This window comes from Meleagris gallopavo, chromosome 17 (genome assembly GCF_905368555.1).
Source record: "Meleagris gallopavo chromosome 17, MGAL_WU_HG_1.1, whole genome shotgun sequence".
Taxonomy (NCBI): Eukaryota; Metazoa; Chordata; class Aves; order Galliformes; family Phasianidae; genus Meleagris; species Meleagris gallopavo.
In genome coordinates this window covers 8486714-8514655 of record NC_139420.1, presented here as the reverse complement: position 1 = coordinate 8514655, position 27942 = coordinate 8486714, and the positions used below count along the sequence as shown (strand labels likewise).

At 40.9% G+C, this 27942-nt stretch overlaps 3 protein-coding genes across 6 annotated transcripts; 2 read left to right on the top strand and 1 right to left on the bottom strand.

The window, feature by feature from the left end:
* Nucleotides 1-498: 498 nt before the first annotated feature.
* On the top strand, nt 499-17081 carry UPB1 (beta-ureidopropionase 1). Of its 2 annotated transcripts, XM_085238181.1 has the most exons (11): nt 499-691; nt 1181-1352; nt 2825-2912; nt 3658-3752; nt 4539-4700; nt 8430-8599; nt 10003-10084; nt 10879-10921; nt 12030-12184; nt 14276-14405; nt 15194-17081. In XM_085238181.1, the coding sequence occupies exons 1-10, from the start codon at nt 591-593 to the stop codon at nt 14357-14359; spliced, it is 1152 nt and encodes a 383-aa protein (XP_085094307.1). In that variant the 5' UTR covers nt 499-590; the 3' UTR covers nt 14360-14405; nt 15194-17081. The 2 variants fall into 2 exon arrangements, with proteins under 2 accessions (XP_085094307.1, XP_003211068.1); XM_003211020.5 differs by lacking the exon at nt 15194-17081 and having other exon boundaries at nt 500-691; nt 14276-14519.
* Nucleotides 15414-24367, bottom strand: GUCD1 (guanylyl cyclase domain containing 1). 2 transcript variants are annotated; one of them, XM_085238182.1, is made up of 6 exons: nt 24138-24367; nt 22698-22782; nt 21086-21251; nt 20220-20311; nt 18533-18774; nt 15414-18080 (listed from the first exon to the last, which is right to left on the bottom strand). In XM_085238182.1, the coding sequence occupies exons 1-6, from the start codon at nt 24346-24348 to the stop codon at nt 17989-17991; spliced, it is 888 nt and encodes a 295-aa protein (XP_085094308.1). In that variant the 5' UTR covers nt 24349-24367; the 3' UTR covers nt 15414-17988. The 2 variants fall into 2 exon arrangements, with proteins under 2 accessions (XP_085094308.1, XP_010718600.1); XM_010720298.4 differs by lacking the exon at nt 24138-24367 and adding an exon at nt 23866-24108.
* SNRPD3 (small nuclear ribonucleoprotein D3 polypeptide) lies at nt 24327-27942 on the top strand. Of its 2 annotated transcripts, none has more exons than XM_085238184.1 (4): nt 24327-24455; nt 24843-24992; nt 25771-25963; nt 26777-27942. In XM_085238184.1, exons 2-4 carry the CDS (start codon nt 24867-24869, stop codon nt 26836-26838), a joined length of 381 nt encoding a protein of 126 aa, XP_085094310.1. In that variant the 5' UTR covers nt 24327-24455; nt 24843-24866; the 3' UTR covers nt 26839-27942. The 2 variants fall into 2 exon arrangements, with proteins under 2 accessions (XP_085094310.1, XP_085094309.1); XM_085238183.1 differs by having other exon boundaries at nt 24332-24487.

Below are 27942 nucleotides of genomic sequence, written 5' to 3'. Positions count from 1 at the left end.
TTAACGTGTTCTAGCCTTTATTGGAGATTAACTGTGGTTTGGGGATGATTTTCTGATGACATTTGGTCTCAAATCCATCTTGAGAGCAAAATTATTTTTTACTCCTGGCTCATGATCAGAGTCTTGCTGCAACTAAAATGGGCACGCACACATCCGTGAAAACTATTGTCATTTTATGATCTCCTTCCTATTTCTAAGCCTTTTTGTTGAATACTGTCGTCATAAAAAGCTCCTAAATATGTTCTGCTTTTAGATTAGTTATTTCTGAGGCTGTGGAGCTGCCCCAGTGAGAAGTGAGAAGTGACCTGGCACGACCACATCCATGCTTCTTTAACCCTTTGGGGTACCTTAGGTTTAACCACTGGACAACCTGAGGGCATCAACTCACCCCTGCAGCCCCCAGTGCTGAAGCCTGGGCCACCATAGTGGGGAGGCTGGGGAGAAAGGGGAGTGGCCACCAGGAGCCAGCAAGGGTAAAGTCCAAGGGGCTGCGTGCCCAACGGCCTCTGTGTGTGCCCAACGGCCTCTGTGTGTGCCCAACGGCCTCTGTGTGTGCCCAACAGCCTCTGTGTGTGCCCAACAGCCAGGCCATGGAGGGAGAGCTGGAGTCACTGGAGTTGTGCCTGGAGAGGCACATCCCACCCCACGACCTGGCCGAGGTGAAGCGCATCCTCTACGGGGGTGAGACGAGGTGTGCTGCTGGGGATGGGCAGCCTGGGGGTCAGGGGGAGGCCTGTGAGGGTGGGTGGGCTGAAGGAGGAAGAAGGGTGACCTCGTGGTGAGGTAATGTTATCTGAGAGGTCTTTTCCAGCTTTAATGATGCTATGATTCTAAAAGTGGGGGTCTGACACAAGAGAGAACAGGCTGGGAAAGCGCATGTAACCTACAGGGGTAAGTAGAGAGGTCTGTGTGCACGCGCTCCTTGATTTCTGTAGTAAATAGCAATGTCTGGAAAGCACAATTATGGAGGAAAAGACTGAGAATTTGCTGCCGTGGAGCTGAGGTCACACACGACCTGGCTGCTGCCTGACTTCCCTTATCTGACAGCTGTGTGACACGGGAGCTTGGAACAGCAATGTCTTCACAGGGCAAGGTGACACGTGCGATGGCTTTGGTCTGTTGCATTGCAGAAAAGGAGTGCATCTTATCTCGAAATGTCTTTGTTTCATCTTCAATCCAGAAAACTTAGCTTGCCAGCGGCTGCTCTATCATCTGCTCAACAGAGAGATTTTGAACTACAGGGCTATGGATTTGATGCTGCTCCAGAGCAACTGAGAAGGCCGCGTATCGTTCGAGTGGGGCTGGTGCAGAACAAAATTCCTCTTCCCACCGACACAGCTGTGGCAGTGCAGGTACTCAGGCTGTTTGCATGTACCTCTTATTTTTACTGGGTGTTGATATTACAGTTCCATCACAAAATGTCTGCTGGCTGTCTGGCAGCATAGGACCCATCACTATCTCAATACAACACACTGTAAGAAATCTGAGTGACCTACGCAGCTCTGTTTTTTCTCAGAACCATCTCTCCTGTTGTGTTTACCCAGTGAATTGCCCAACCTGCATGCAGTTTTTCCAAAGCTAAATATTTTATCACAGGTTTTGTAAATGAAAAGACATTACCTCTAAAGTAAAACAGAAAAATGGTTTACCTGAAACCAAGAGGTGGCAACCTGTGGAAACCACAGGGCTGTACTTGTTTTAATTGGAACGTGTTCCCTTATAGGAAAATCCATTACAGAAAATATGGATTAATGAATCTTTGTGCAATATTCTTTGTTCAGCAGTAAACCAAATGTTATTACTTGTTGACCAGCATTATGGACATGAAAGCATGGAGATAATGCATATATAGAGAAATTAAACGAAAATATAACATTTATCAAATCTCATGGGATAATAGTTTTGTCCACCAATAGGACAGAACATCTGCAAGGCAATTTATTTTGGAAAGACTGCATGTCATGAGAGCAAACAGATAATTTGGGATGTGGATCGTGTTTGTGGATTCTTTGTGGCATCAGTGGAAAAGGTACCAGTTTTTAAATGATTTTCCATTAGCAACAAGCAGGTAACTATTTAAATAGCTGTACAGCTGTTGAGTTTGTAGGTCCCTGCTGACTTGTGTGGTATTCACTTGTTTGACACATGAAAGTATCAATACAAAGCACATCTATGCTTATCTTTAACAAGAACATTGAAAGAAAATAATACTTTGAAACAATGTGTTTTGACTAATGAATAAGTGCTTTGATGTTTTTTCTTGGTAATGATCTACTTAACTCTTAGGATAAGAGGGATTGAAAAAATAGTTTGGAGTTAATAAATCATAGAGAGTGTCCAAGATCCACGTGTCAGCAGGATTCAAAGATAACTGCAGAAACTGACTGTCCTTACCTCCCATTTTGAGTTTCTGAGTACTTGACTTTGAATACAGATTTACATAACACTCTTCTGTACTGTTTACAGTGACCAATGAAAATACATTTTTTGCTGATTCTTTTCAGATTTTTACCCATTTCTTAGGCAGTCAGCAATGAAGTGCCATATATTTAGGTGTTGTAACCATGGAACTAGGATTCTAATAGCTGGCTCTTTCTATTTTCAGCATCTAAATGCTTAAAAAAAAATGAAATCTATATCCAGCTCTTCAGATCCCAGTTCTCTTAGGAATGTTGACTTCTTGAGTTATTCCCTCTGAGAGCAAATGGACTAAGTATAGAACAATATAAAAAAATAATAATGTGAACAAAGTTTGTGAAACCAGGATATTGCTGCACAAGTGAGTTACAAGATTTTTTTATAGCATGATGCTTCTTGCAATTAGGTGGCTGCACTGCACAAACGAATTGAGGAGATTGTGGAAGTAGCTGCAATGTGTGGGGTCAACATCATTTGTTTCCAGGAGGCTTGGAGTGAGTACTTGCAGTGATTCTTTGTAGATTGTCAGAGGTCACATTCCTTCTGTTCCAACAGGTATCCTGTACTGGATTGATGTCTTTTAAGCAAACAGCAGACGTCTTCCCAGTATAACAGTTGAATGTTACTGGTTTGATTTTCTGAAAGAAAAGAAATACAAAAAAAACGCACACAAAACAAAGAATCTTTGTTGGCAGAACTATATAGAGTATATCCGTGAAGTCTGTTGTGCTGAAGACTGGATTTGCTACAATGGTGATATTTATAGGCATGCATCATGTTGCCCTTTGTGATCTTTTCCTCATATTTTTCCTTCTAAAACTTTGTTTCATCTAGACAGATACTTTAAAAATTAATAAATAAATCTAATTTTAATTAAAGCAGAGTATTTGAGGCTAAGTGGGTTCTGGAGGCCAGAATGACAATGAAGGTCTAAATTGTGAAAAGATGGTTCACAGAAAGTGTACTCTGATGGCAGGGGTTTATTTTGGATCTTTACTTCCAGTAGGACTGTCTTCACTAAGCGCATTGTTTCTCTTCTGCTTTGGTCTGTGTGGGTCCAAAACTCCTCATCCTTGCTAAAAATATTTTTAAATAGCTTTTTCCTTTAAACAAAGAAAACAGTTGAATCATTTGGAAGTGTTTGATTTTTATCTGTATTCATGGAAACAGAAACACCTCTGTATTTCTTGAACGACGTGAACACTCTTGTAAATTCTGCCATGCATTCATGTTTTCCAGCCATGCCCTTTGCTTTTTGTACAAGAGAGAGGCTTCCTTGGACTGAATTTGCTGAGTCAGCTGAGGGCGGGATAACAACAAAATTCTGTCAAGAGGTAAAATGAACAAATGGCCTCAAACCCTCCCCAGCTTCCCCATCCATCTATAACCACCACTGATTAGGTCAGATTTCTTCGTATATTATGAGAAATCTGTAATACTCTGAAATCAGTTTTCATCTTCTTTGTGAAGACATGGACAACCACGGCTGTGCTCCATAATTATTTTTTAAACCAATCTGCCTTTTGCCATGGGAGGTATATGAAATTGCCCATTTAACTATTCCTGAACGTTATACATTGTTTTTCATCCAGGTATTTTTAATTCAGATAAATACAAAAAGATAAGAGGTTTGAAGGAAAGGTGACAATGTGCTAGTAAACTGGCAGTCAGGAGGTGCTCTGTCTTACTTGCACCTATGTTCTTTAACATTAACCTTTCATATGTAACAATGTTTGAAATGTTTCTATATTTTTAAAATAGTTTTCAGCTAGCTGTGGTGTTAAATATATACAAGAATGAAAGAATGGGAGTGGGATCAATCTCCCATTGAACCTGTGAATGGATTCAGTTCAGCTCCATGGCTTGAGCGTTGCAGTTAGATGCATTGAGAAGTTTGTATTTCTAGCTGAAGGATTCAGATGGAAAGCTCACTCTGATGTACCCTTCATCTTTGATGAAGGAAGCTCTGGCAATACTGGCGTGGGTTAAGCATGAGCACTTCAGAACAGTCAAAACAATGCACAAGATGAAAACTTCTTTTAATGCTTCTTTATGAACCACAAGTGAAAATAATTATCTCAGGCTAGTGTGTAATAGAGGAATTGTGTTCATTTGTGCAGCTGGCAAAGAAGTACGATATGGTTGTGGTGTCTCCAATCCTGGAGCGAGATGAAATACATGGAGGAACTCTGTGGAATACTGCAGTGGTCATTTCTAACTCAGGAGCTCTCCTTGGCAAAAGTAGGAAAAATCACATTCCAAGAGTTGGAGATTTTAATGAGGTAAGGTGCTGTATGTGATCGTCAAGCTGGTCTTACCATGCAGCTCTCGTTTGTGTCACCACGTATTGTATCAGTCCTACTGGCAGGAAGTGTGACGTAGTTCTAGAAAATGTGGTTTGCTAAGCATCACATTGTTTTTTCCTCGGGTAAAAATATATGAAGATAGTTTATCAGAAGTAGAGTGCGATGACTGTAAAAGCACAAACATTGAGTCTGTGCCATACACTCTTCTTTGCCTCATGGAAACCACAACAAAAATTGAGGAACCTTTAAAAATAAACTTTTTTTTTTTTTTAATCACACCTTCTTTATGTTACCTGTGCGTGGTTGGCTCAGTTTTTACTTGTAAGCATGTCAAACTTGCTTTAATTTGGAGAGCATTTGTTTCATGCTTCATGCACGAGCATTATTTGTGGTCTTGATCTCTCATTCTCTCTGAAATTGTCATGGAAATCACAGTTCTTTTGCAGTTATTCAGTTTCTTTCGGTGGAATCTCTTAATTAATTAATTTTTTTATTGCATTTCTGGTTTATGGCACCTTCACTAATCACATTACTTCCACTGAAGCCCACACAAGTTTTTTAGGCTCTTCACCAGAATCAGCTTCAGAAACTCAGTGAAAGCAATGTCGAAAGAACCTGACTGATCTGAAATGAGCTTATCCATCCATAGAATTATCAGAAGAAAGATCAGGATTAAAAATTAACCAAAAATCTAAAAATATATTGTCTTACCTCACTTAATCTCTCCTTGTCAGCTAAAGTGAGTGATTAACAGAGCCCTTTCTTCAAAACCCTGCTGTGTGTATGCTTACAGTTGCTGTTGTTGCCTGTCTGAGTGCACTAGACTTAGGCTTCACAATTGAGACTTACTTATATTTTGAAAGTTATTTTATCTTGAAAATTGGTATTCAAAAACCTCTGGAAGTTGACCTGCTCTCCTAGGCCTGGTTGGACTTTCTTCAGAGAAGGATGTTAATAGATTTCCTCACAATGGATTTCTGATACGAGTCTGTCAACCACCAGCATTGGCTTCAAACTTTAATAATTATGTTGATTTTTATTATTATTTTATCAGAGCTGCCTTTTGGCAAAACAGTATCTAGACAGTGGGTTGTGGAATATCAACAGATTGCAATAATATTCGTGTTTACAGCTATGAAACTGTAACGAAAGAAAGGCACTTTGAAAGTTAAAAACTACTTTTACTTTTCCACGTAAAGTATAAATAGAGTTTCACTGAGTGTTTTGCATAATTCTAAATTAAAGAATTATTACAAAGCAATCTATTATATTGCCAGTACACTGCAATGATTCAACATTTCTTGTTAGAAGAGCATTAAGTCCATTTTCTTTTGAGCTGAGCAAATCAGATAGAGGAATTTTAGCAACAGACGAGACTATGGGGAAAGATTATGCTCAGCTCTGTTATTTTGATGTTTTGTTCTTTATCAACAAAGCTAACCCCTAAGGAAGGGTTGAATTTGAAATGATTTTTTTTATGGCTCGTCTCTGTGGAGCAGATTGGGAAAGGATCCTTGTTAAGATCATCCTTGATGAATCAGTGAGAACTAAATGGACGGGGGGAAGAGATTGGTCTCTAACCTATTCCGCCGTGTGTGGGAGGACATATAAATAAACAAAAATCAATCCTTCTTGAGACATCACCGTTTGTTGCTGTGGAGATGATTGTGACCTCTGGTGGAGAATAAAGAATAAGGACTGATGAATTCCCTGAAGCAATAACATTCTTGTTTTTCTTCTCCTCTTGTAATAAAGGAAAACTGAGAATAGAAGAAAAAATGGAAATATATTCAATTGGCAGAATTGTTTTGAGAAAGGATTACGTGAGTGCCCAGCACATGGCATGCTCTCTAAGCACATGAAAGGAGATGAAATCTGTGCCCAAGGGGCTGCGTGATTTCAGGAGAGCTATAAGAAATCAGAGCCTGTCCCATTTACTGGGCAGAGTGAGCCTCTATTCCACCTTTCCTTCAGAACATGACTCTTCACCACTTCCATCATGCCATTCTCTCACACTTAGGTGAGACCCTGGTTGTTCCCCAGCAGTGACTGTGTTTACTCATGTTGGACCAGATGTTGCGTTTCAGTTTCCTTCAATATCAGTGGCAGCAGTTGGTACAGTGGACAGTCTCAATAAAAACTGTTTTACAGTGCACCTTTCTTGTATGGTAAGAGCCACACCTCGCTGTGTCAAACTATTGGATCATAGTCTCTTTGCTGTCTCTGAAATCATCACAAAGGGACGATGTTAGCAATAGCTGGCCTCTTCAGCATTTCCAGTATCCACAGACATTATACTAGGGGTGTTAGATAGAGTGCTCCTGTCTATTCCTGTTTCTTATCTGTGGATCTTTTATCAGTGCCTAATCCCTTCTGAATCTGCTGACGCTCCCTGCTTTCACAAACTGGTAGAAGCACATTCTGTAAGTGTTCTGCCAGCTGCTTAAAAGTAATTATTTTGGTTTAAATCAGATACGAATGTTATTTCAGTGGGTGCTGCTGCTCTTCTGGGATTTCTGTATTCATCTTATCCACTGCCTTTGTGAAGCTGTAAATCTCACTCATAATCACCCTCAGCCTTCTGTCTGCAGATCAAAGAGGTGCAGCCTTTCTAGTTGCTCCTCAGAAGGCAGCTGTGCCATTCCCTTTGTCATTTCAGTCAACTTTGCTTATTCCATCTCTAATACATCCTCACTGAGATGGAAGCCCAGCCTACTCAAGCTGTAGGCACACATTTTTTTACACATTCATGTAAACCAGCAATACTGTGTTTTCTTCTACATTTCAGATGCCTGAGATTTTCTTGGGTTTTTGATTACCACTGCACACTAAGCAGGCAGCTTTCAGTAACTCCACACATTCTTTCCCCTGTGTCTGTTTCTGCAGGTTTCCTTTAGAGTTTGTCTCTCTTGGTAGCTGTTAATGATGCCCTACCCTTGCCTTCACCAGTGTCTTTTACAGGAATTGGGGCATATCTTACTGGATGGCAGTGTTTGATGTTGTAAGACAGAAGTTTGCAGCATATGGTAAATGAGATCCTTTAAGCCAGCGATTGGCTTCAGTTTCTTTAAGGAGTGTTCTGTGGATTTATCCTGTGATTTTCCTGGTAGTTCTTCCCAACCACCTGTTAGCAATTGTCATATAGGAAATGTAAATAAGTAATCTTAGCCACACACTGATATTACCTAGGCTATTCACAGAAATGTTGTGTGTCATTACGTAACAGATGAAAGCAAAAGAATTCCTTGTTCTTTAAACAGAGCATCTCTTCTCTCTTTCTAATGAGACTTCAGAGGATTGTAATGACTTAGGAAGATTTTGTGATGTGGTGGGAGTTCTAAGAGATGTACCTCAAATTTGATAATATGTGAGTTGATTTCGAGCTTCTGTAGAATTCTGCAGTGCTTCTAGTTTGAGGTGTAAGTCAGACAGTGCTGAGGGTGTACTATGGAGGGAGGCCTTGAATTGGATCTCAGTAGATCTCAGAGCTACTTCTTGCTGACTACGCATTGCAGCGAGTACCAAGTGAAAAGTTTTGTCCTTGCTTGTGGTCTCATAATTTGAAGCTGGTGACTGGAAGCTGTGATGTATCAAAGCAATGTTGGAGGTCTTTCTTTTTTTTTTTTTCTTTCTTTTTTTTTTTTAAGAAGTCTGCCTTTGATTTTGGATCCATTTATTTATGTATTTATTTATACTTTTTCCTAGTCTACTTACTACATGGAAGGAAATACAGGACACCCAGTATTTCAGACACAGTTTGGAACAATTGCTGTGAATATCTGCTTTGGGCGCCATCACCCCCTGAACTGGCTCATGTACAGTTTGAATGGAGCAGAGATCATCTTCAACCCTTCAGCCACCATCGGAACACTCAGGTGACAAACAAGCTGCTTTGGGCTGTTACATTATTTCTCATTTATCTGAATTTCCAAGCCTGTCACTGGTGTCTCAGGGGCACTTTGCACTTTGCAGAGGGCTTGGAATCAGAAATACCACCTCCGTGTTCTGCCTTCATGAAGGGTTCTGCATTCTTCTCCATCTGGATTTTGGTCTATTGATCTGTTTACAGTCACTAGTTCTCTTCCAGTACTTTAGTTGCACATCTGTGAGTGTTTGGTCTCTGAGATAATTAACCAGCATCCAGCTGGTCTTCTGAAAGCTAACAACATTTAGACTGGCTAGATAATATTTTTGTCTTATGATAGGCTGTAGTAATTTGCAGTCAGGTTTGGCTGGCCAGGTGATTATGCATCCTTCACCTGGAAGCCAATAAGTATGGTATCAAATAGCCTTCGTTGACTGTCATTGAAACTGCCCTTGGTAATTTTTAATGTGAAAAGTAGGATCTCACTTAGGCTGCATAATATTTGAAAATGTCCTTTGAAAAGAGTTCCATGAATGCACAGTGCTTTTGGGCCATTCATTTCACTACTAGAATAATGTTTGTGATGTTGGACTACTTACATCCCATTAAGAGGAGAGCAAATAGAGATTACCCTGTCGTCATGCAGCACTTGATTGGTACTCTGGGTGCTTCAGGCTCTCCTAATTATTGGCTTTCACTTGATTGTTTTTAAGCACATAATTTTTATTGCAGGAAGAGGACTCTTGAGACCTATGTAGAAAACTGTCTCAGGGGGTAGCTTTTTGTCTATAGCCTTTTTTTCCTATCTGATTTCTTCTGTGAAATTGTAATTTGCTGGAGCTTTTCAATAAAATCCCTTTTTCTTAGAAGAGCTGGCTGCCAGACTCAAAGCAATTGAGAGAAAAAAAGGCAATAAAGCTTCTCCTTTCAATCAGATCCCATGACCTTCTCAAGTAAGATTCTTGAGTCTGACTGGGAGATTAATGACAGATATTTGCACCTTGAGTACCCTGCACCTTGTCTTAGTGCTCAGAATCTGGCAGCTACATGCTGTCAGGAGTATACTGAAGATATCACCTTTGTTTTGGAGCTCTGAGTAGTTCCAGACCTCCTATTAATCAGTCTGATAACTGTGTATCAAGCTATTTTATAAAAAGAGGACTGTTTCTGTTCTAAACATCAGTCAGAAATGAAGCACCTGTTGGAAAATAGGCGGAGGCTTGTGAAAGAGAGGGAGCTGTTTTATCCCTTAGTTCTTGGTTTTATGTAAATGTCAGGAGATTCTGATTATCGAGCAGGATTGGTCTCGGTAGCTGACTTTGGCTTTTTAACAGAAGATGTGCAATGCTGTACACATAATCTCAGTCTCTGCAGAAGACAGTGAATACCAGCCTTCTTTTCTGTGTATTGCAGCGAGTCCCTGTGGCCAATTGAAGCACGAAATGCTGCCATAGCTAACCACTGCTTTACATGTCCCATCAACAGAGTGGGAACGGTACGTATCGTTGCTTTATTTCTTCTCTTAATTCAAGTATTTTGGAGTAATTCAGCTGAAGGTAATGAATAGCATGAGAACACCTGGATTCCTCTGCTGTGTAAGGCCCCTTCTCTCAGTGTTTTTAACGTGAAGAGGAGCAGTGATACAGTGACTGAGAACTGCCTTGTTGCTGGCAGTCTACTTGTTGCAGCTGTTTCCTACTCTGGAGCTGTTCTCTTTGTAATCAGCACTTGCCCCTGTTGCTAATCCCCCTAGTTTCTGTGGCAGCATGACAATTGTTTTAGCCAGGAGGACTGAATATGAGGCATAACCACAAGTCAGGGCTCACTGCAGTTTGCTGTTATCCAGGTCCTATCCCCTTCTGGACACAGAAATGCTATAATCAGAAATAATGTTGCAAACAACAGTTCCTGCCTTTGGATTCATCCAAATATTCTCTGTTCTTTCATAAGGCTCTTTGCAGAACTCCAGATTTCCTGCAGTTATGCAAATACCTTTGCCACATTTTGTCACCTGTAAGAATGTGATTAATTAAATGTTTCTTCTTTTGCCCTTCTTAGAGTTGTAACGAAGCATGTTTCCCAACATGTGTGAACAACAGGCAGCGGTACAAAAATGTATTTATCTCTAGTCCCACCATAGAAACGAGGCCCCTCTGATGGCTCACTTTAGATAATCAGGAAGGTCTTAATAGATGCATATGCACTTCCCAGTAGATGTGGTAGACTAATGAGGTTTTCTCGAATGAAATGGATCTATGCTGCCACCTATGGATTCCTTCTTGTTCGCAGGAATACTACAAAAACGCCTTTACTTCTGGGGATGGTGGAGAAGGTACGTTCAGAAATTGCATGCAGTGCTTGCTAATAACTTGTATAGAGTCTGAAGAATGAGAGCTCTCTTACAAGTGTCTACCCCTGACAGCTAAGTTAGCCATACTTCAGACTGCTGCTTTGTAAGCTGTAGAGAAGCACTTCCAACTAAAGGTGGTGGTACCATGCTATCTGGTCACCAGTTCTTTTTCTTGAGGTTCCTGCATGTTTGCAGAGGGCTAAGTTTTGGAGTCAAGGCAGTACTGTAAGACTGGAAGACAGAAATCCCACAAATAAACCTGTTGTACAAGTTTAAGATTATTAGCCTTAATAGCACCAGCCTGCATCACCAGCCAAGCCATTTTGCCCCAGTTCATAAATCTGTTGAGGGTTAAAGAAAAGCTTATAATTACATGTAAGAGACTTAACAGCAACATTGGTGTCATGACTGGTGAAAAACTTGGGTCTGAATGGTTTTCCATGGAGAAATATTCTTGGCTAATTCTATTCTGTTTTTCGTAACTTCCAAGTAGGGACTGGTTGAGAAAACAAAAAAACCAACTGATTATAATTAATAAGTAAGAAAGAGATGCGGCTGCATCAAGGTTGGCGATGTCCATTACGCAGTGGTGCAGTGTGTGTGGCTGATGGTTGGCACAGTTTGGAGCTGTACAGTATGAACTACAATTTTTTTCCTGCCTCAAATTTCCATGCTTTCACCTCTGATCTTGTACTAAAAATTGAGTGTATGCATCTCTGACTGTTTTGGAAGTTTATGATTAGACAATTAGTGTTCAATTAAATTCTTGCTTTCATTTTTTATTTATTTAGGCATTTAGTGCAGCGGCTTAGTAATGGGAAAGCATCATGCATTATTTAGAAGCAGTGCAGTTAGGTTTTTTTTTTATATTTGTTTGATAGATTTGAAAGCTGTACAGTGCATGAAACAGAACTAATGGTCAAACTTGCAGTTACCTTAGGGCTGTACTGTAAACTGCTCAGGATGAGATATTGCTTAAAGCAATGCAAAAGGGACAACCACAGGAAAATGAACCAAGTACTAGGGGAACTGCATGCGAAGCTGTGTAGTTATTTGCAAACATCACATGCTTATTAAACATTTCTTTAAGCACACCATGACTTGGGCCATTTCTATGGCTCAAGTTACGTAGCTGCACCAGATGGCAGCAGGACCCCGGGACTCTCTCGTACTCGGGATGGACTTCTTGTTGTAGAGATGGATCTAAATCTTTGCAGACAAGTCAGTGACAAATGGAATTTTAAGGTAAGCCCAATTATAAAGAAATGCCTGTTTTTAAGACCAATCCGTGTATGATATTAGAGCAAACAGGTTTTCCTAGCAGTCGCATAGTGTTACAGTTGTTAAAAGGCAGCCTTTCTTCAGCAACCTACAGCTTAAACTGTGGAACTAATTGAATGTTTTGGAGGATGTTGTGGAGGCTAAAGGTATAAATGGATTCAGAAAGGGAATAGCCAAATTCAGGGAAACTAGGGCAACCTTGAAATGAAGAGCTTACCCTTTGGTCCTCAAGAGCTGATTGCCAGAAGCTCTGAGGACCAGTAGGGGAAATATATGCAGTTTTCTTATGCAGTGTACGTAAACATTGGCCAATGAGCTGAGATGGATCTTTGATCTGACCTTATGTGGAGCTGTTTATATTCTTATGGGCTTTTCTTGTCAGCTGTAGTGACTTTTGTATATATATGGACGTGCAAAAGTCTTATGGTGATAACTTTCTGGATGTGGGGACACGCACATGCACAGAGGAAAAAAGAAGCATAGTTTCTTTGAAGCATCCTGACACGCTTTTGAATTCATCTCAACCAGATCAAGGCAATTGTGAGCCTTTCTGCATGATTTAACAAGGTTTAGATGTTTTGAATTCTCAGCCAAAGCTAACTTAGATCATGTTGATGGTAGGTGGATGGTTGGACTGTATGATCTTGGAGGACTTTTCTGTCCTTGATGATTCTATGGTTCTATGTATTTGGAATACCTCCTCCAGCAGCAGAGCTCAATTAAGTAGTTCTCACAACTATTTAAAATAGATAATCATTTGTAGACAATGTTGACATTTTCATTAATCATTTCTTAGCTAGAGACAAATTTCTCTGTGAGTGCTGCTCATCTGTATATAGGCATTAAATGGAAAAGTAGTTTTAGGTCCTCTTCTTACAGAATTGCATGTGATGTTTTGCAGGTGTGTGGTAGGCATATGGTGGTTGGCCTAATGGACTTAAATTGTGCTGTGAAATCCCCAGGCTTCTGAGTCGTGCAGGCATTTATTTAGTTCTGCTTCACCACTGAAATCTGAAGCCATCTTTGCAGAGCTGAGAAGTGTCAGGAAGCAAATGGAGCAGTGGAGGGGCATCCAAACAAAAGCAATTGTATTGATTAGGGGGAAAAAAAAGCAGTTACAGCAAAGCACTGACCTTTAGCTGTGTGGTATAGAATATTTTTATTTTTAATTCAATTGTTGTGCTCTCAGCACATTACAGTTTTCTGTTGATGGTGTGCATTACTGTCATTGGTCTTTTGGCACGTGAGGCTTTTGTTTGTATGACTGGGGTTTTCTACATCATTTTACTCTCATTTGTGGCCGAGACAGAGATAGTACTTTGATATGGGGAGAGTGAGGAAGTACAAAATCATCATTTATCCACTGCAGAAAACCTTTTGTAGCTCTTAGGTGCTTATTTAACTTGTCCCAGTATCTGCTATTTACATTCAATGAAACCTGAATGGGACATCAGTAGCACATCAGAGTAAGAGTTATCAGCAACAAAACAGTTATACAGGTTGTCCTCATTACGTGCTGGCAAGAAAAAAGCAGTTCACATTGCAGACTGTGCACTTGGGAAGAGGATACCAGAATGCAAAGTGCTGTATCTCAGTATCCTAGCTTACTGCATCATCCAAATCAACAGTATTTTGTGCTATTAAGGGATGAACTGAGTGTAAACCAGATCCCCTCTGTGACACATATGCACACTGACTGCTGGCAGTTGGGTGAATCAGTTGTCAAGGACATAACACAAAGACATAGTTGTAGGTATGCTCCTTTTCTATCCCTGACATAACTGACTTAAAAGCGAATGTTATTGATGAGTAAAAAAGCAAGCCTGGTTTTCACCTTCAGCTTTCAGCTATCCAGGATGTTAAAACATAGCCTTAAGTCAGCAGACTTGAAAGACTCTCACTTTGGAGGGTTTGCTTTTTGACTGAATTCTCATCTTACTACTTAAGTCAGTTAAATAATAGGCCTACATTAAAAAAACAACACGTGGTAGATACTGCTTTTTATAGACATACTTTCATAGCTAACAGAACTGAAGCTTTGATTTCCTTTTCCAGATGACTGGTAGATATGAAATGTATGCAGACAAGCTCGCTGAAGCAGTCCAACCTCGTTTTACACCCAACATAATCGGACAGTAAGAGAGATCAGCTCAAAACAATCAAATGGTACATAGTAAATGAAAAGGTACAACTTGGCATTGATTTACTATGAATTACAAGTTGTTATTTTCATGTTATTTTAATTCTCTGCAAATATTAAGGTTCAAAACTATGTGAAGTAAAATAATTTAAAAATGGATTCTGTTTGTTAGTTCTTTTTTGTTTACACTAATGATTCCAAACCTTTGTTCCTTATTAGAGCTCTATTCAATAAAGAATACATCCATACAAAACATGATGGCATTTATCCAGTATTGTGTACAGGGTTGCATAGTTTGATGGAGAGGAGATAAAAAAAATTTTTTTACACATGCTTTTTAATATGTTGAGTTGCATGTGTCTGTCTGCTCCTGCTTTCCAATTTAAACCCTCTACCCAAATGCATAATTTAAGGAGAACGGAGACATAAACTGTTTTCATGTTTTTTTGGTTGGGTTTTTTATTTGTTTGTTTCTTTCTTTGTTTTTAATTGCCACCCATTTAATGCAGTTTTGCTAGAGCTAAATAACATCCCATACATGTCCTAGATGCTTGGAGATCTGTGTGTCCTGTAAACCATCACTACTTTGGTTCTTTGTATTTCCTATCACACTATGTATATTTCAGCTGTAGTTGGACCACTGCCTTGGATGGCCTCCTCCAGGGTCCAAAAGCAGGGCTGAAGGCAGATGCTTTTAACACCTCCAGCAGCTTAGTGCTGCGAGACAAAAATGGAGCACTAGCTCATGTGAATGGAAAGCCACAGAGATGCTATTAGTCAGTATAGTTAATGCATGGACTATTCTTAGTGTACACTGAAAGTTTGTTTTGCAGAGCTCAAGTGATGGAGCAGGCATTCAGGAAGCACAGGAGGAATACGATTTACAGCTTAGTAAGTATTAATATATATCTGAAGCAAACGTTTGATCTCCTAAAAAGGAGAAAGCCAAATAACCATTTAAGCTGTGCCAGTTAAGTATGTAATATGCCTTCTAAAGATTTTCCAACATTTTTAATAATAAACCAGTAAATAAATACACCTGCTACATCATGCTACAGGGTTATCCATGACTTTTAACCTTTATTGAGAATGGCTTAATTACAAATAAAAATATATTTATGTATAAAATCCCTGCATGTAAAATACCCCCTCCTTTGCTATGGGCAGCATGAAGGAAACAAAGTGACTGACTGCACATTTTCAGAATGAGTGTTTTGATGGACAATCTTCCTATGGAAAACAATGTGCCAGAAAATGCAGGTGTTCTGGTCACTTGGCCAGTGAATTTCTTTGTGGCCTGAATTTGTGTCATTTAAATAGTCACCTTTTTGCTTTCCTTCTGCCTCTTCCTTGTATTTTCATCTCTCATTACATTATTCCATTTGGCTATTAGAGATCCTGTTGCAGTGAGTGGAGCTCTCATTTCATCTGTATTAATTTAAACAGCTTTGGTTCTACGTATTTTCAATTCTGTACATTTTAGACCATTTAGCATGCCCTTAAGTTCATGTTTTATACGTAAGCTCAAGATTCACATGTGGAAGCTAATGTCAGTTACACATCTTTTGTAAGAATTTTTTATTTTTTTTGCTAACCAAGCCTGCTCTAAAAAAATAAATTCTGTGGCAGTTCAGTGCTACTGAATGGACTACCTGAAGGAAAATGCCTGGGTTAAGAAAGTACTACTTTTATCAACCTGTAATTTACATAGCTGTTAATTATTAACATAGTTAATACAATCCCTCTAAGCCAAACATTGTGAATTTGAACATGGGTATAAAATTTCCAAGACCAGTAGCCATCTGCTGACTACTGTTGGAGGGATCAGAAGGTGTTATCTACTGTAGGATTTGTACTCTGATCATTTTCTGGGCTTCTACTAATACAGTGGTTCTGCTGCTCACAGATACATCCCAGTTTTTACTCATTTTGCATGGACAGCTGCCAGAATGCAATCCAGCTTCACTCCTGATAAAACAGGATCAGGTACACTGAGAGTTTCTTATTGTGTACATTTTGTTCAGAACTTCTCAAAGCCTGCTGCATTTTACACTTACGATGCTGTTTTTTAGCTTCTGTACAAAGGAGTGCTTTTGACTTTACTATGCATACTTACTACATGCTTTCCAGATACTTTACAGTAAGCCAGCAATGGTAGAAGATGGTTTCTCTTAGAAATTTTCTCATGCTGAAAGTATTTCCCCCATAAATAACAATATCAATTTATTGTTATTCCATGCAGTTCCAAAACCTGAACAGTTCCTTTCCTAAAGCCATGCCAAAGGTGTGAGATCTCTGCCTAAAGTGCAAAACAAAATTTTGCCAGCTGTACATGAATACTAACAATTTTACCTACCTGTCAGAAATTCTGATGGCCAAATCTGAAGTATGTGGCTATTTCTACACTTCTACAGAGCTCCTCAGCACAGTCACTAAACCCTGGTAATACATGACAGGATTATGAATGGGCTACTAACAATTTCACTTGAAAATGTTTGAACAGAACTCCCACTTAATCCAAATGCAGCTGTTGTATAAGTTTTGGTTTTGTTTTTTGTTACTATAGCAAAAAGAAGCTTGTATTCCCTGTATTCTTAATTGATTCAAGCTCTTCTGAGAAGCTCACTAAATGAACATAACTAGGAAAGTTTGGCTCAAAATATGATTCAGCATTTTAGTTACAATCTAGTCTCACTTGTTATTTAAAATTTACACACAAAACATACACTATTAGTGTGGATGATTTCTGTACTTGCTTCATAAATGTATATTTAGATTTGGGTGCATCAGAAAATTGAACCCATGGGTGCCATAATGTCTAGAGGATTTTGCAAAGTGTAGTGAAGACTCCTAGGTCCAAACAAATATCCTTACTTAAAGTTTTGGGGTAATACAGAGCTCTAGACAGTCATCTGAAAATGTTTAGCCAAAAGAGATGGAGTTTGCAGTGCAAGGGAACAATCTCAGTGACTGCTATTCAAAGCTTAATCCAATGGTATTATAAATGCTAACACTGTGCAAGTTGAATTTTGTACATGGGAAGTTTCCTTGAGTAAATGTTTCACTCCTATAATACTGATTAGCCAACAAGGCAATTCCATTATCTGAAAGTAAGGTGAATTAACATCAGTATTTCTTTGTTTCATAATTCCCTGCTGAACCTCAGATCCCTAGACTGAGGATGAAGATCAGCCCCTGATGCTTTGAAAGAGAGTGAAACAGGTACTGTCTGTTTTTTTCCTGCTTTTGTTTATCTAAACCTATGCATCTATTACCAAGTGTTGAAGTTCATAAATTCAGTGCTTTTTTTCCTCATGTGTATAATTTGAAAATAAGCTCCACGTGACCAGGCTTTGGGCCTGTATTTCAAAACTGCTGTCAAATGTGCAGTGTTAAAAATGAGGGAAAAAAAAAACCTATGACATACGTTGCAAAATCAGATATTTCATCTGGAATAAAAAGGTAAAGACAGCATTGCAATATAGTCCTATCAATGTCTATAAAGCCTCCCTTGTTTAAGATCCCACTGCAGCTCAGGAGGAAGGTCTCTGCAGGGGGTGTCCTGAGACAAGCAGCCAGCTGCTGTGCAGGCTGCACCAGAAAGGACCAGAAGTAACAGCTGTGGGTGTCAGCTGTCTGTGTAGATGAACAGAATATCCTCATCTGTGCCATAACTTCTCCTGGCTTCTTCAAAGTTTCTGATGCTGGTGCAGCATGTCCCTATATAAAAGAGGAACAAAGTGTTAGTAAAAATTCAGAAGATGCCTGTGAGGGGCTCTTATTCTGGGTCTAGCAGACTCTACAGAGAAAAGTAACTAATATTCTGACTAGATTTATCAGCTTATGTTACAGCTTTACTCACTGTAGTTTATCTTCTCATCTCAAAGGCATTGCTCACAAAAGTAATGCTGTGAATAGGTATTAAATTGGTCATCTTGCTATACTCAGCACAAAGGTACAGTTCAGTACCTCTCAAACCTCTATCAGTTTGCTAGAATGTGCATCTCAGTGCCTCAAGTAAATTACAGAACAAATTGCTGCACTAATTTAATAAATGTAGCAAAACCTATTCTGACAAACTGGTTAGTGATGCTTGAAATAAGTGCATGCTAAAATGGGAAGTCCATATTAGTGTGGCTTGGGAATTCACCCAAAAGGAGCAGGCTACTTACGGTCAGCATAGGCAGGGTTGTTGTAGTAAATACTCCCTGAGGCTGTGTTGTAGCCACATAACACAATGAAATGGCCCTGGTAGTCAGGATTCCTGCAGAAGCACTTCTGTCCAATGGGTAGGAAGCAGCAGTATTTGACAGGACTTGAGCAAAGGTCACACAGTAACAAGACTGCATTCACTAGGACAATGGCTACGTGACCTTGGGACAGGTGTTTTTGGATGTCTTGAACTGTTACTGTGCTGCGGGGGGGAAAAAAATCAGACAGGTTTTCAATGAAGTTAAAACATCCAGGGTTTGCTACAGAGAAAGCCTGACCAAATTGAAGGTCTTTTGATCTCACTGCTGTTTCTGAAGTGCAGAGCAACAGCACTGGATTCTGAAATATTAGAAATATAACCTCTGAATGTATTAGATGTCTGGGAGAAGAGTATTAAAGGAGCTGGCAACTTAGTAACTTGAGAGACTTGAGTGAAAGTCTTAAGTGTTCCATCCTGCCATTAGGACTTGACGGTTAAAGACTGTATGCTAACTTAATACCTGCCCAAATTCATCTCTGTCATAAATATGCATATTGTGCAGATAGTTTCCACTATCTGGTTCTTCTGAGGCTGCGTTTCTATAGCACCTCCTACAGAGAACAAGTATTAATGAATCATAACCTAAAATCTCATTTGTTAAAAGCTGTCCTTCACTATGTATTCCAGATGCATTAGAACTCATCTCTTTGATGTGTTTCAGACATAGGGCTGTGTGTTATACATGACTGAACTTGTGCTTTTTAATCTTTCCAGTGTTGCTTCTCCTCTTTGATGCCCCAAACTCAGTACTGCACAGGTAGATATTCACTCTGTCCCTGCCTTGATCAAGGACGTGATCCTTGAAAGCAAGATGGATTGACTGTCCCTTCTCTGTTGATGCAGCTTTAGTTAACAGGTGGTGCCATGCAGACTCTGTATATGTGAAAAAGGACACTTAACTATTCTGTTAATTAAAAGTTGCATTGCAGCATTCAGATAATGCCGTGGTACAGGCTATCCTGTACCCTCTTTCCTTTTCTTAATCATTCATTCCGCTTTGACAACAGAAATCTAAATCCAGCTTTACTACAAAAAGGGATGCAACTCAAGCTAAACATGGACACTTAATTATTTCCCATCTAGAGTGTCTCTGTCAGTTGTGAAACAGTTCTACAATTTTTTGTCTTTTCCTGGGTTTACAGTTCTTTCACTGAGGTTCCTTATTTCATCCTCCCCTTGGCAAAGGCTCATATGCCATCTTTTTCTTTGTGCTTCCATCTAGGAACAGAGACCTATGCTCTTTGCATAGCTCGAGGAGCAATGGGTTGTGTGTCCACATAGCATTTTCCTTAATTCATATTACAGTGGTACTTAACAATGGCCAATTAAAGCACTGAAAGCATTCCCTACGGGATAATCTTAATGGAAACTCAAATTCAGTACGTAATAGTCAACTCCCATCAGCATTTTCAAATCACTCTGTTGTCATTATTGCTCCTCAGACTTCACTGTTAAGTCTTTATGTCCATTCTTTCAAGACATTTAATAAAAAGACTAATTCACAAAAGGCTGAAGGTCTCATTTCAGCCTATCTTTCACCAGTCTAGCTCAGTGACTAACAAGAGACCCAGAGTCTCCAACAAGAAAGGAGAAAACAATAAGCTTACCACTTCTCCACCAGCACCTTGGAGGCTTTGGCTTGTGCAAAGAGCTGATTCACTCGATTCTCTTCTGTGTCAAAGTGCTTCCTGTAAAATGACTGGAGACAACAGAAATTGTGAACTGGAATGATGTTCACCTTAGGTAACTCACTATTTACAATCTCTGCTAGCAAGGCCTTGTATTCGTTTTTGATGAGGGGATAAAAGCTCTCTCTCCCTCAGTTTCACTGCTAATAAGAATTCTTGCTCTAAATTATCACTTTAATTTCATTCCTGGTCACTTATTGTTGTAATTTCCAAGCACTGGCTATTCAGCTGCCAACATGAAGGAAGTCTCTCTGGTTTGTACTGGGCAGAAGGCTACATCACAAAAGGTACTGCTGCTGTAGGTGCTCACTAGCAAACTTGGAAGAGGCCAAGCTCTCACAGACACAGAGGCTGAGCTGGTCTCTCACCTCTAGAGGTGGCTCCTCCAGGTCTGGGCTGAGTCATGGTGGTGGGGAAAGTTGGAAGCTAGCACTGCTTCTGCCCAGGCTGTGCCTGTTCTGTAGGCAGGTAGAGGGCTTCAGTCTCCAAGGCTGTTGAATAATCTGTAACTTGTCGTGAATGCTACATGAAAACTTCTTAAAAAAAACAAAACAAAAAAAAAAAAAACAAAAAAACTTTATATTATGGAATCAAAGATGTAAAAAAAGATGGGAACATATCTAGTTTCTACTTTGAAACTGATCCATACCAGTTTGGGCAGTGGGCAAACCTTATTTCCAGGAGCTATGGCTAACTGGCAGTCAGACAGCAGAGGTACTTTAGCATGATGCATAGGGGTCCCTTTTAAAACTGCCTGCCATTTCCCAGTAAATGAAAATACTAACCTGATTTTTGTAGCCCTTGTCCACTCCAAGTGTCTGGGTGCAAAATTTATGCTTAACACCAAAGTGCCGCATTAGGTAGGCCAGGTCAATAGTCCAGATACTCTTTGTTAACCGGAGTTCTTGGATGGCTTTCTGAAATTCATCATTGTCCAAATGATCCAGGTACCTATGGTATTAGTGAAGGTAGGGGAAGGGAAGCACAGGTCTTAGGAGAAGCACAGTATGAGCTGTAGCCCAAACCTCCATATCCATGGGACAGAAAAACCAATACAATGGGCTTGGCTAAGAAATAACCATAAAACAACCCACAAAAAGAGCCACAGAGTTAAGGGAAGGAAGCAGAGAATACATAAATGGATTTATTTCTGACTTTTCTTATTGGAAATATACAGGTAACTCAACTGCTTTATAGTGCTAGAAGTATATACAGGATGCTGGACAATAGGAAAGCTATACTGAGCAAGTATAGAACTATCCTGAAGGGCTTACAATCTACATATACAAGGTTAATAGAGCAAATGCAGAAGGGAGCATTAAAGACTAAAAGCTGCTTCAAGCAACAGATGAACTTCAAAAGGAGGAACTGGGAGGAAGTTGATAAATATTCAAAGGAAGCTTGCTTAGTCACTGATGACACAAAAGGCAGTAAGGGGGAGATGAAGTTCTGAAGAAAGCTTGGGACAGGTTGCAAAGGGGTGGGGAAGGGCAGTTACAGAGAGTTCTGGAGGTCAAAACAAATGAATTAAATGAAGGAAAAAAACCAAAATGTGGAATTGAGGAAGCAGGGCAAACAAGGTCAGATTTGCAAGGTGAGAAGATTAATCTTGAATGCTGAGTTTTGGACAGACTGGTGTGGCAAAGAGGTTAAAGGGAATGAAGAGGCAGAGGTTACAGAAGTCAAGATGGGAATTACCAGCACACGGACTAACGTCTTGGCAGAAGGGATGGAGAGAAATGAAAATCTTCTCCTTCATATCTACTAAGTGGACATCTAAATAGGTATTTCTCCTGCACCTAAGCTCATGTTCCTCTGTGGAAGGAAAGAGGAGTTCAGCAGGACAGCTACAGGTTCAAAAAAACAAAAAAGAAAAAAAAAAAAAAAAAAAAAGATGGCAATATAGTGCATAGCTGTGAAGTTGAAACCACTCCTGGAGCAAAAACTATTCACCCCACAGGCTGGGGGCTCAGCAGGACAGAGACAGTATACTCAGAAACCAGGATAAACCTGCCCATTGCATAATGATATAGAAAGGAATTATGTGACTTGCTGTGGCAAATACCAGTTCTGAATTGTAACAACAGGAAAGAGGGATAACTTCTTATCAGCCTAAGCATGCCAAACTGCTTAATTATTAGCTCAGTGCTGATCAATCAAAACAATTATTCAAAAGGTCTTAAGTTTGTCTTAGCTTGTCTCTTCCCTTTCTTCTGGACTGCTGTGCAAGGCCCTGGCAGCAGTAATTCTCCAAGGATATTTGGGGATATGTGCTCTTGTAAGGCTAAGCAAAATTCACAGCTGTTCCAGTATACCTCATCTCCTTGGACATTGCTTCCTGACACCCTCTCCCACGGGTTGGGATTTCCCACCCCTTCCAGTGAAAACAGCACTTACTGTAGCACCATCCTGGAGCAGGCCAGCCCGCAGTCCCAGTGGTACAGCTGCTGAATGATGGGCACTTTCAGCTGCACACATTCAACTGCAGTGAAAACACCCCATGTGAGTAAAATATAAAAGCTGTCAATCGTTATATGGGAATGTTTTTTCTGTACTTCACCATTCCAGCTTGTTCTCAGCTCTGTATTCTATGCCCACAAAAAGTCATAGGTGAAATGGGTAGAAAACAGACACAGCCATGATCTCTAGGCAGTGATTTCTTACAAGCCCTGTGGATTTCAGCCTCTTCTACTGCTATGTCTTTTTCCTTATTGTAATTTTTTCAGATAAGACAGCTCAAAAATGACACCGTTTGGCCTTTCATAAAAGGGCAAAGGAAGAGGGACAAAACCCAATCTCTATCAAGAAGTTCTGCAATACCAGTAATTCACCCCTCGTAGTTCCTTTATAGGTGGTTGTGGTGGTTTCACTTTCAGAAAAGCCCGGATTGCTTGATGGGCTGAACTGTTTCCGCTTGGCATTGCAACTTCAAAGTCAGTCCAAGTGAGTTAATCATAAAAGGCTTTTCTTAATGACTTTACCTTCAGTCTGGAACAGACCCTTGGAAACCTTTGCTAACACAAAGTCAGCTACGCTTCCAGATGGGGATGAAAAGCATTCAACATCCTGGGAGGCTGGTGTAGTTTTGATGCAGCTTTATTTGTAAAACTTTATGGATAATGTTTTGCAATTTTAAATTGTTTTCTCACAGAGTTATGGCTTACTGCAGCAACAAGCCAACGCGGTGCATTTTCTCAATCATGCCACTAGATTTAATCATAACTTTGAAAGCTGGCACACCCATTGGTGTATTCAATGGTTGTTAGCAATGTTGATTATACTTCAGTCTACCGAAGAAATAACAGATCCCCAAATCCCACTTGAAGCAGGTCACATAGAATCACAGAATGGCCAGGGTTGGAAGGGACCTCAAGGATCATGAATCTCCAACCCCCTGCCAGAGGCAGGGCCACCAACCTCCCCATTTAATACCAGCCCAGGCTGCCCGGGGCCCCATCCAACCTGGCCTTGAACACCTCCAGGGATGGACGGCGCATCCACAGCCTCTCTGGGCAGCTGTTCCAGCACTTCACCACTCTCATAGTAAAGAACTTCCCCAACTTACAGGTCTGTAAGCACTGGCGGTGTGTTACCAGCCGGTGACCACCCAGGGCCCCGTGACACCTCCACAACTCACAGGCTTGGTTCCTGTTCTCCATACGCGCTGGCTCCAAAGATAACAGCCAGGCCGAGCGCCGCCCGGCTCGCATCCCCGCCCCCCGCAGAGCTGTCAGCTCTGTACGCCACGGCCCGACGCTCGGCTGTAAACAAGGCGGAGCGCTCTCAGGCCGCCCCCCAGACGAAGCTCCGCGCTCCCCGCGCCGCAGCCGCACTGACCTGCCTGCGGAGGGGGCTCCCCCGGCTCCCGGGGGCTCCTCATGGCGGCGGTCGCCCGCTCACTGCCCGCCCCGCCGGGCCCGGGGCAGCGGCATGCCCTGGTGCGGCGCCGGCTCCTCCCGGCTGCGGAGAGGGCGGGCCCCGGGGCGGCCGCTCGGAGCTGGGAGGGAGGGAGCTGCGCTCGGCAGGGCCAAGAGTGCGGCGGAACCATCGTGCCGAGGCACCGCGGAGTGGAGGGGCGGGAGCGGAAGCGGACCGGCGCCGCTGCACTTCCGCTTCCGGGGCGCGGTGCACGGCGGGAAGGCGGAGGCCATTAGGGTGCGTGTGCGGCTCCGGGCGGTTGGTGGGAGGTGAGTGCCGGTGAGGGGTTCGCTGTGGGGGCTGGCTGTGTGCCCTCAGCTTCTGAGGGCGGTGGGCAGAGCTTCGAGCGCGGTAGCAGCGAACTGAGAGTGTGGGCCGCCCTCAGCCTTCCCGCCGGGCCGGGCCTTGGGGCAGGCCGAGGGGTGCGCGCGGAGCCCGCATGTGGGGAGCGCTGCGTTTTGTCGGGCGGAGCACTGAGGGCTGCGGCTGTGCAGCTGTGTATTGTCAAAGCAGCGAGGTTTTTGTTCAAGAGAGAAAATCATTTCCTGTAGTCAAAGCCAAACTGCAAAACAACTCGTAGGTTGTTTCCTTTTTTTCGCTTTTATTTTTTTTTCCTTGTCCCAGGAGTAGAGCCGCAGCGCTGCAGCCATGTCGATCGGAGTGCCTATTAAAGTCCTGCACGAGGCAGAGGGCCACATCGTGACCTGTGAGACCAACACCGGGGAGGTGTACCGCGGGAAGCTCATAGAAGCTGAAGACAACATGAATTGTCAGGTGTGCAGCTCAAAATGGATGAAAAGAAGTTCATTTCATCTGATTTTGGAAACAGTCACACCCAGCCGACTGACAGCGTGATTTAAAGACCTTTGCTTTTAGTCTTAAGATAAATAAAACCTTTCTGCTCTATGCACTTACGGTAATGAAGTGAATTCCAGATTACTGAGCACGCCAAAGAGGACAGAATTGGGAATTCCTGTTCCTAGTTCTTAAGATTTTCCTCTGTGAACACCTTTTCTGCAAGAGTTCTTTGCTTATTGTCTCTCAACTTAGTAATGAATAAGCCTGATCTGGTGGTTGGCGACCCTGCACATAGCAGGGGGCTTGAAACTCGATGATCATTGTGGTCCTTTTCAATCCAGGCCATTCTATGATTTATGAGTTTAGAGCTGTGTCTAATGCAGATTACTTTAAGGCATTGGAAGAGGCTTAATTTTGATTGACTTCATGCAAGTTGTAGTTGAAATCAAAATATTTCCTTAATAGCTGGGACTAGTCAAACTTTATTAAAACATTCGAATAAGAAAACAAAACTAATTAAGCAAGTGGGGAGAAGGGGAAAATAATGAGTTTGCTTAAATTATAGCAAGCTTAAGAGTATGTTTAAATAGTCATAGATGCCTTATATCACAACAGCAGTTGAGAAGGCAGTATGCTTGACAGAGCTTTGAGTTTGTTACATGAATCCTGGTTGTATATTCCACAAGCAGGGGTAGTGGGAGTCTGAAACTATGTTTAAGGCCTCTGAGACCACTGTCTGATCTTTACTTTCCAGATGTCCAACATAACAGTGACGTACAGAGATGGGCGAGTGGCGCAGCTTGAGCAGGTGTACATCAGAGGCAGCAAGATACGGTTTCTAATTTTACCAGATATGTTGAAGAATGCTCCTATGCTAAAGAGCATGAAGAATAAGAACCAGGGTTCTGGAGCTGGCCGAGGAAAAGCAGCTATTCTCAAAGCTCAGGGTGGGTACAATGTGTTTGTGGTCTGGTGTTCCCTCCTTACCTCCCTGTTTTGCTGAACAGGAACTGGGAAGTTTTCATCCCTAACACTAAGCAAACATGAGCTGTAAGAAGCTGGATCAGTGATGGCAGTCAAGACTCAGACTGCTTGATGTTCAGGAATAGTAAGTGGCCTTGCTAGAGTTACATAAAACTTTAGCTTTGGTTTTCTGGTAAATGTGGCTGCTGCCTATTTGGACTGCCCAAGGAAGGAACTAAGTGTTCTTAAGGTTTTAAAAAATATGTAAAAATACTGGGTTGATACTTAAAGAATTTTGAGTCAGTAACTGATAGCCATTCTACAATTCATCCTCTTTCATACCATTTTCATGTGAACAGTTTCATAACAAGGTAGAGAAATAATCATGGGCTGTGAAACCCTTGGTTAACTTTAGCAAATGCAGTAAAGATGTGTGGGGAAGTAACATCTGACAAAACATAGTGAGTTCTGTGACAAATTTCATGAAGAGCGGGAGTTCTTAAATCTCACTGGCTACAAATTCATGCAGATTAGAGTGAGAACAAAAGCATGTTAATATTTCATTGCTCTTAATGCATATTCTATGTTATAAATAGCAAAGCTGTGTAGCTGTTGGTTGCAGTTGTTTTCACAGAAAATTTCTACTTATTTTATCATTTCCTAAACCTCATACTATAGCTTAGCTTCCATGCTTGTAAGGAAGAGACTGAGAGTTATTTATATTTGGTTTGTCAGTTGTTGAGATAAATACAACATTGCATCAAATTCATGTCATCCCTGATGTTTTCTTTCTTCAGTGGCTGCAAGAGGAAGAGGCCGTGGTATGGGTCGTGGCAACATCTTCCAGAAGCGAAGATAATTTTGGCCTTGACCAATGTGCTTTTTTTTATTAGAGGGGCTCTTAACTTGTCTACATATACTTTGGTAACTTCTGTTTAATAAATGTTTCTGACAAAACCTTGTCTGCTGTTATATGACAGAACTCCTCTTAGGCACACTGGAGTTCTGGCTTCTTTCTGTAACTGGCAAATGCATTGGAGGTTGATTTCTAAGTGAGTTGTCTAGAAAGCAGTGGACCTGATGTCTGGATTTGACTTCTTTGTATTTTTGTGTGATGCATTGAGTTTCAAAGATCATCTTGTTTCCTCCTTGTTCAATACTGCTGTTACCCTCTAAAGAAGGCATTCTTGATGAAGAATTTTTAAATGTTGTTTTAAAGTTGTGTTAGCATCTGCATTTACAGAACAACCAACCAACTTGAAGCAACTTCTAGAGGAGCTTCATATGGATCTATAATAAATACAGGTCCGTCTTCAAAGCTGTACATTGAGCTTGTATTCTTGTATTTCTTACTTCTCTCTTTGGATGCAGGGAAAACTTTTTGTTAGAAACATACAACTAATATTTAGCAGACAGACCATTTTAGCCTAAGTTTGTACTTGCCTGAGGTGATTTGATTCTGGCTGTACTGGCAGTTACTTGTTTTTTACTGATACTTGGGCAGAGAAGCCTGAATATAGAAGAAAAAAATAATTTTCAAGCATTGATTTGAAATGTTTCTTATGAATCTGAAAGATGTGTAGGAAAAGTCACAGAAATGGTTATCCATTACATAGGCTAACCTTTTGAACAGAACTTAGGCCTGGCTCTAGCTTTTGTTAACATCTGTAGACGATCACATAGTTCACAATCTCATCTGTAGGAGGCCAGATTTAGCTGTAGCTTTAGCTTATTTTTGCTTAAAGTACCATGTCTTACTGACATTAATAGTTGAAATACTTAAATTGAACTCTCCTGTACCTAATTGTACACTTCCATACAGTCATCAGTCTATACATGTATGAATGAGTCCTGCTTTTTTGCTCTGCTATGTAAAGACCCCCTGTGTGCAGACATGGAAGTTGAACTAATTGTACTCATTTGTTGAATTGTCTGTAAATAAAGCAGTGTTTGATTAGCAGGG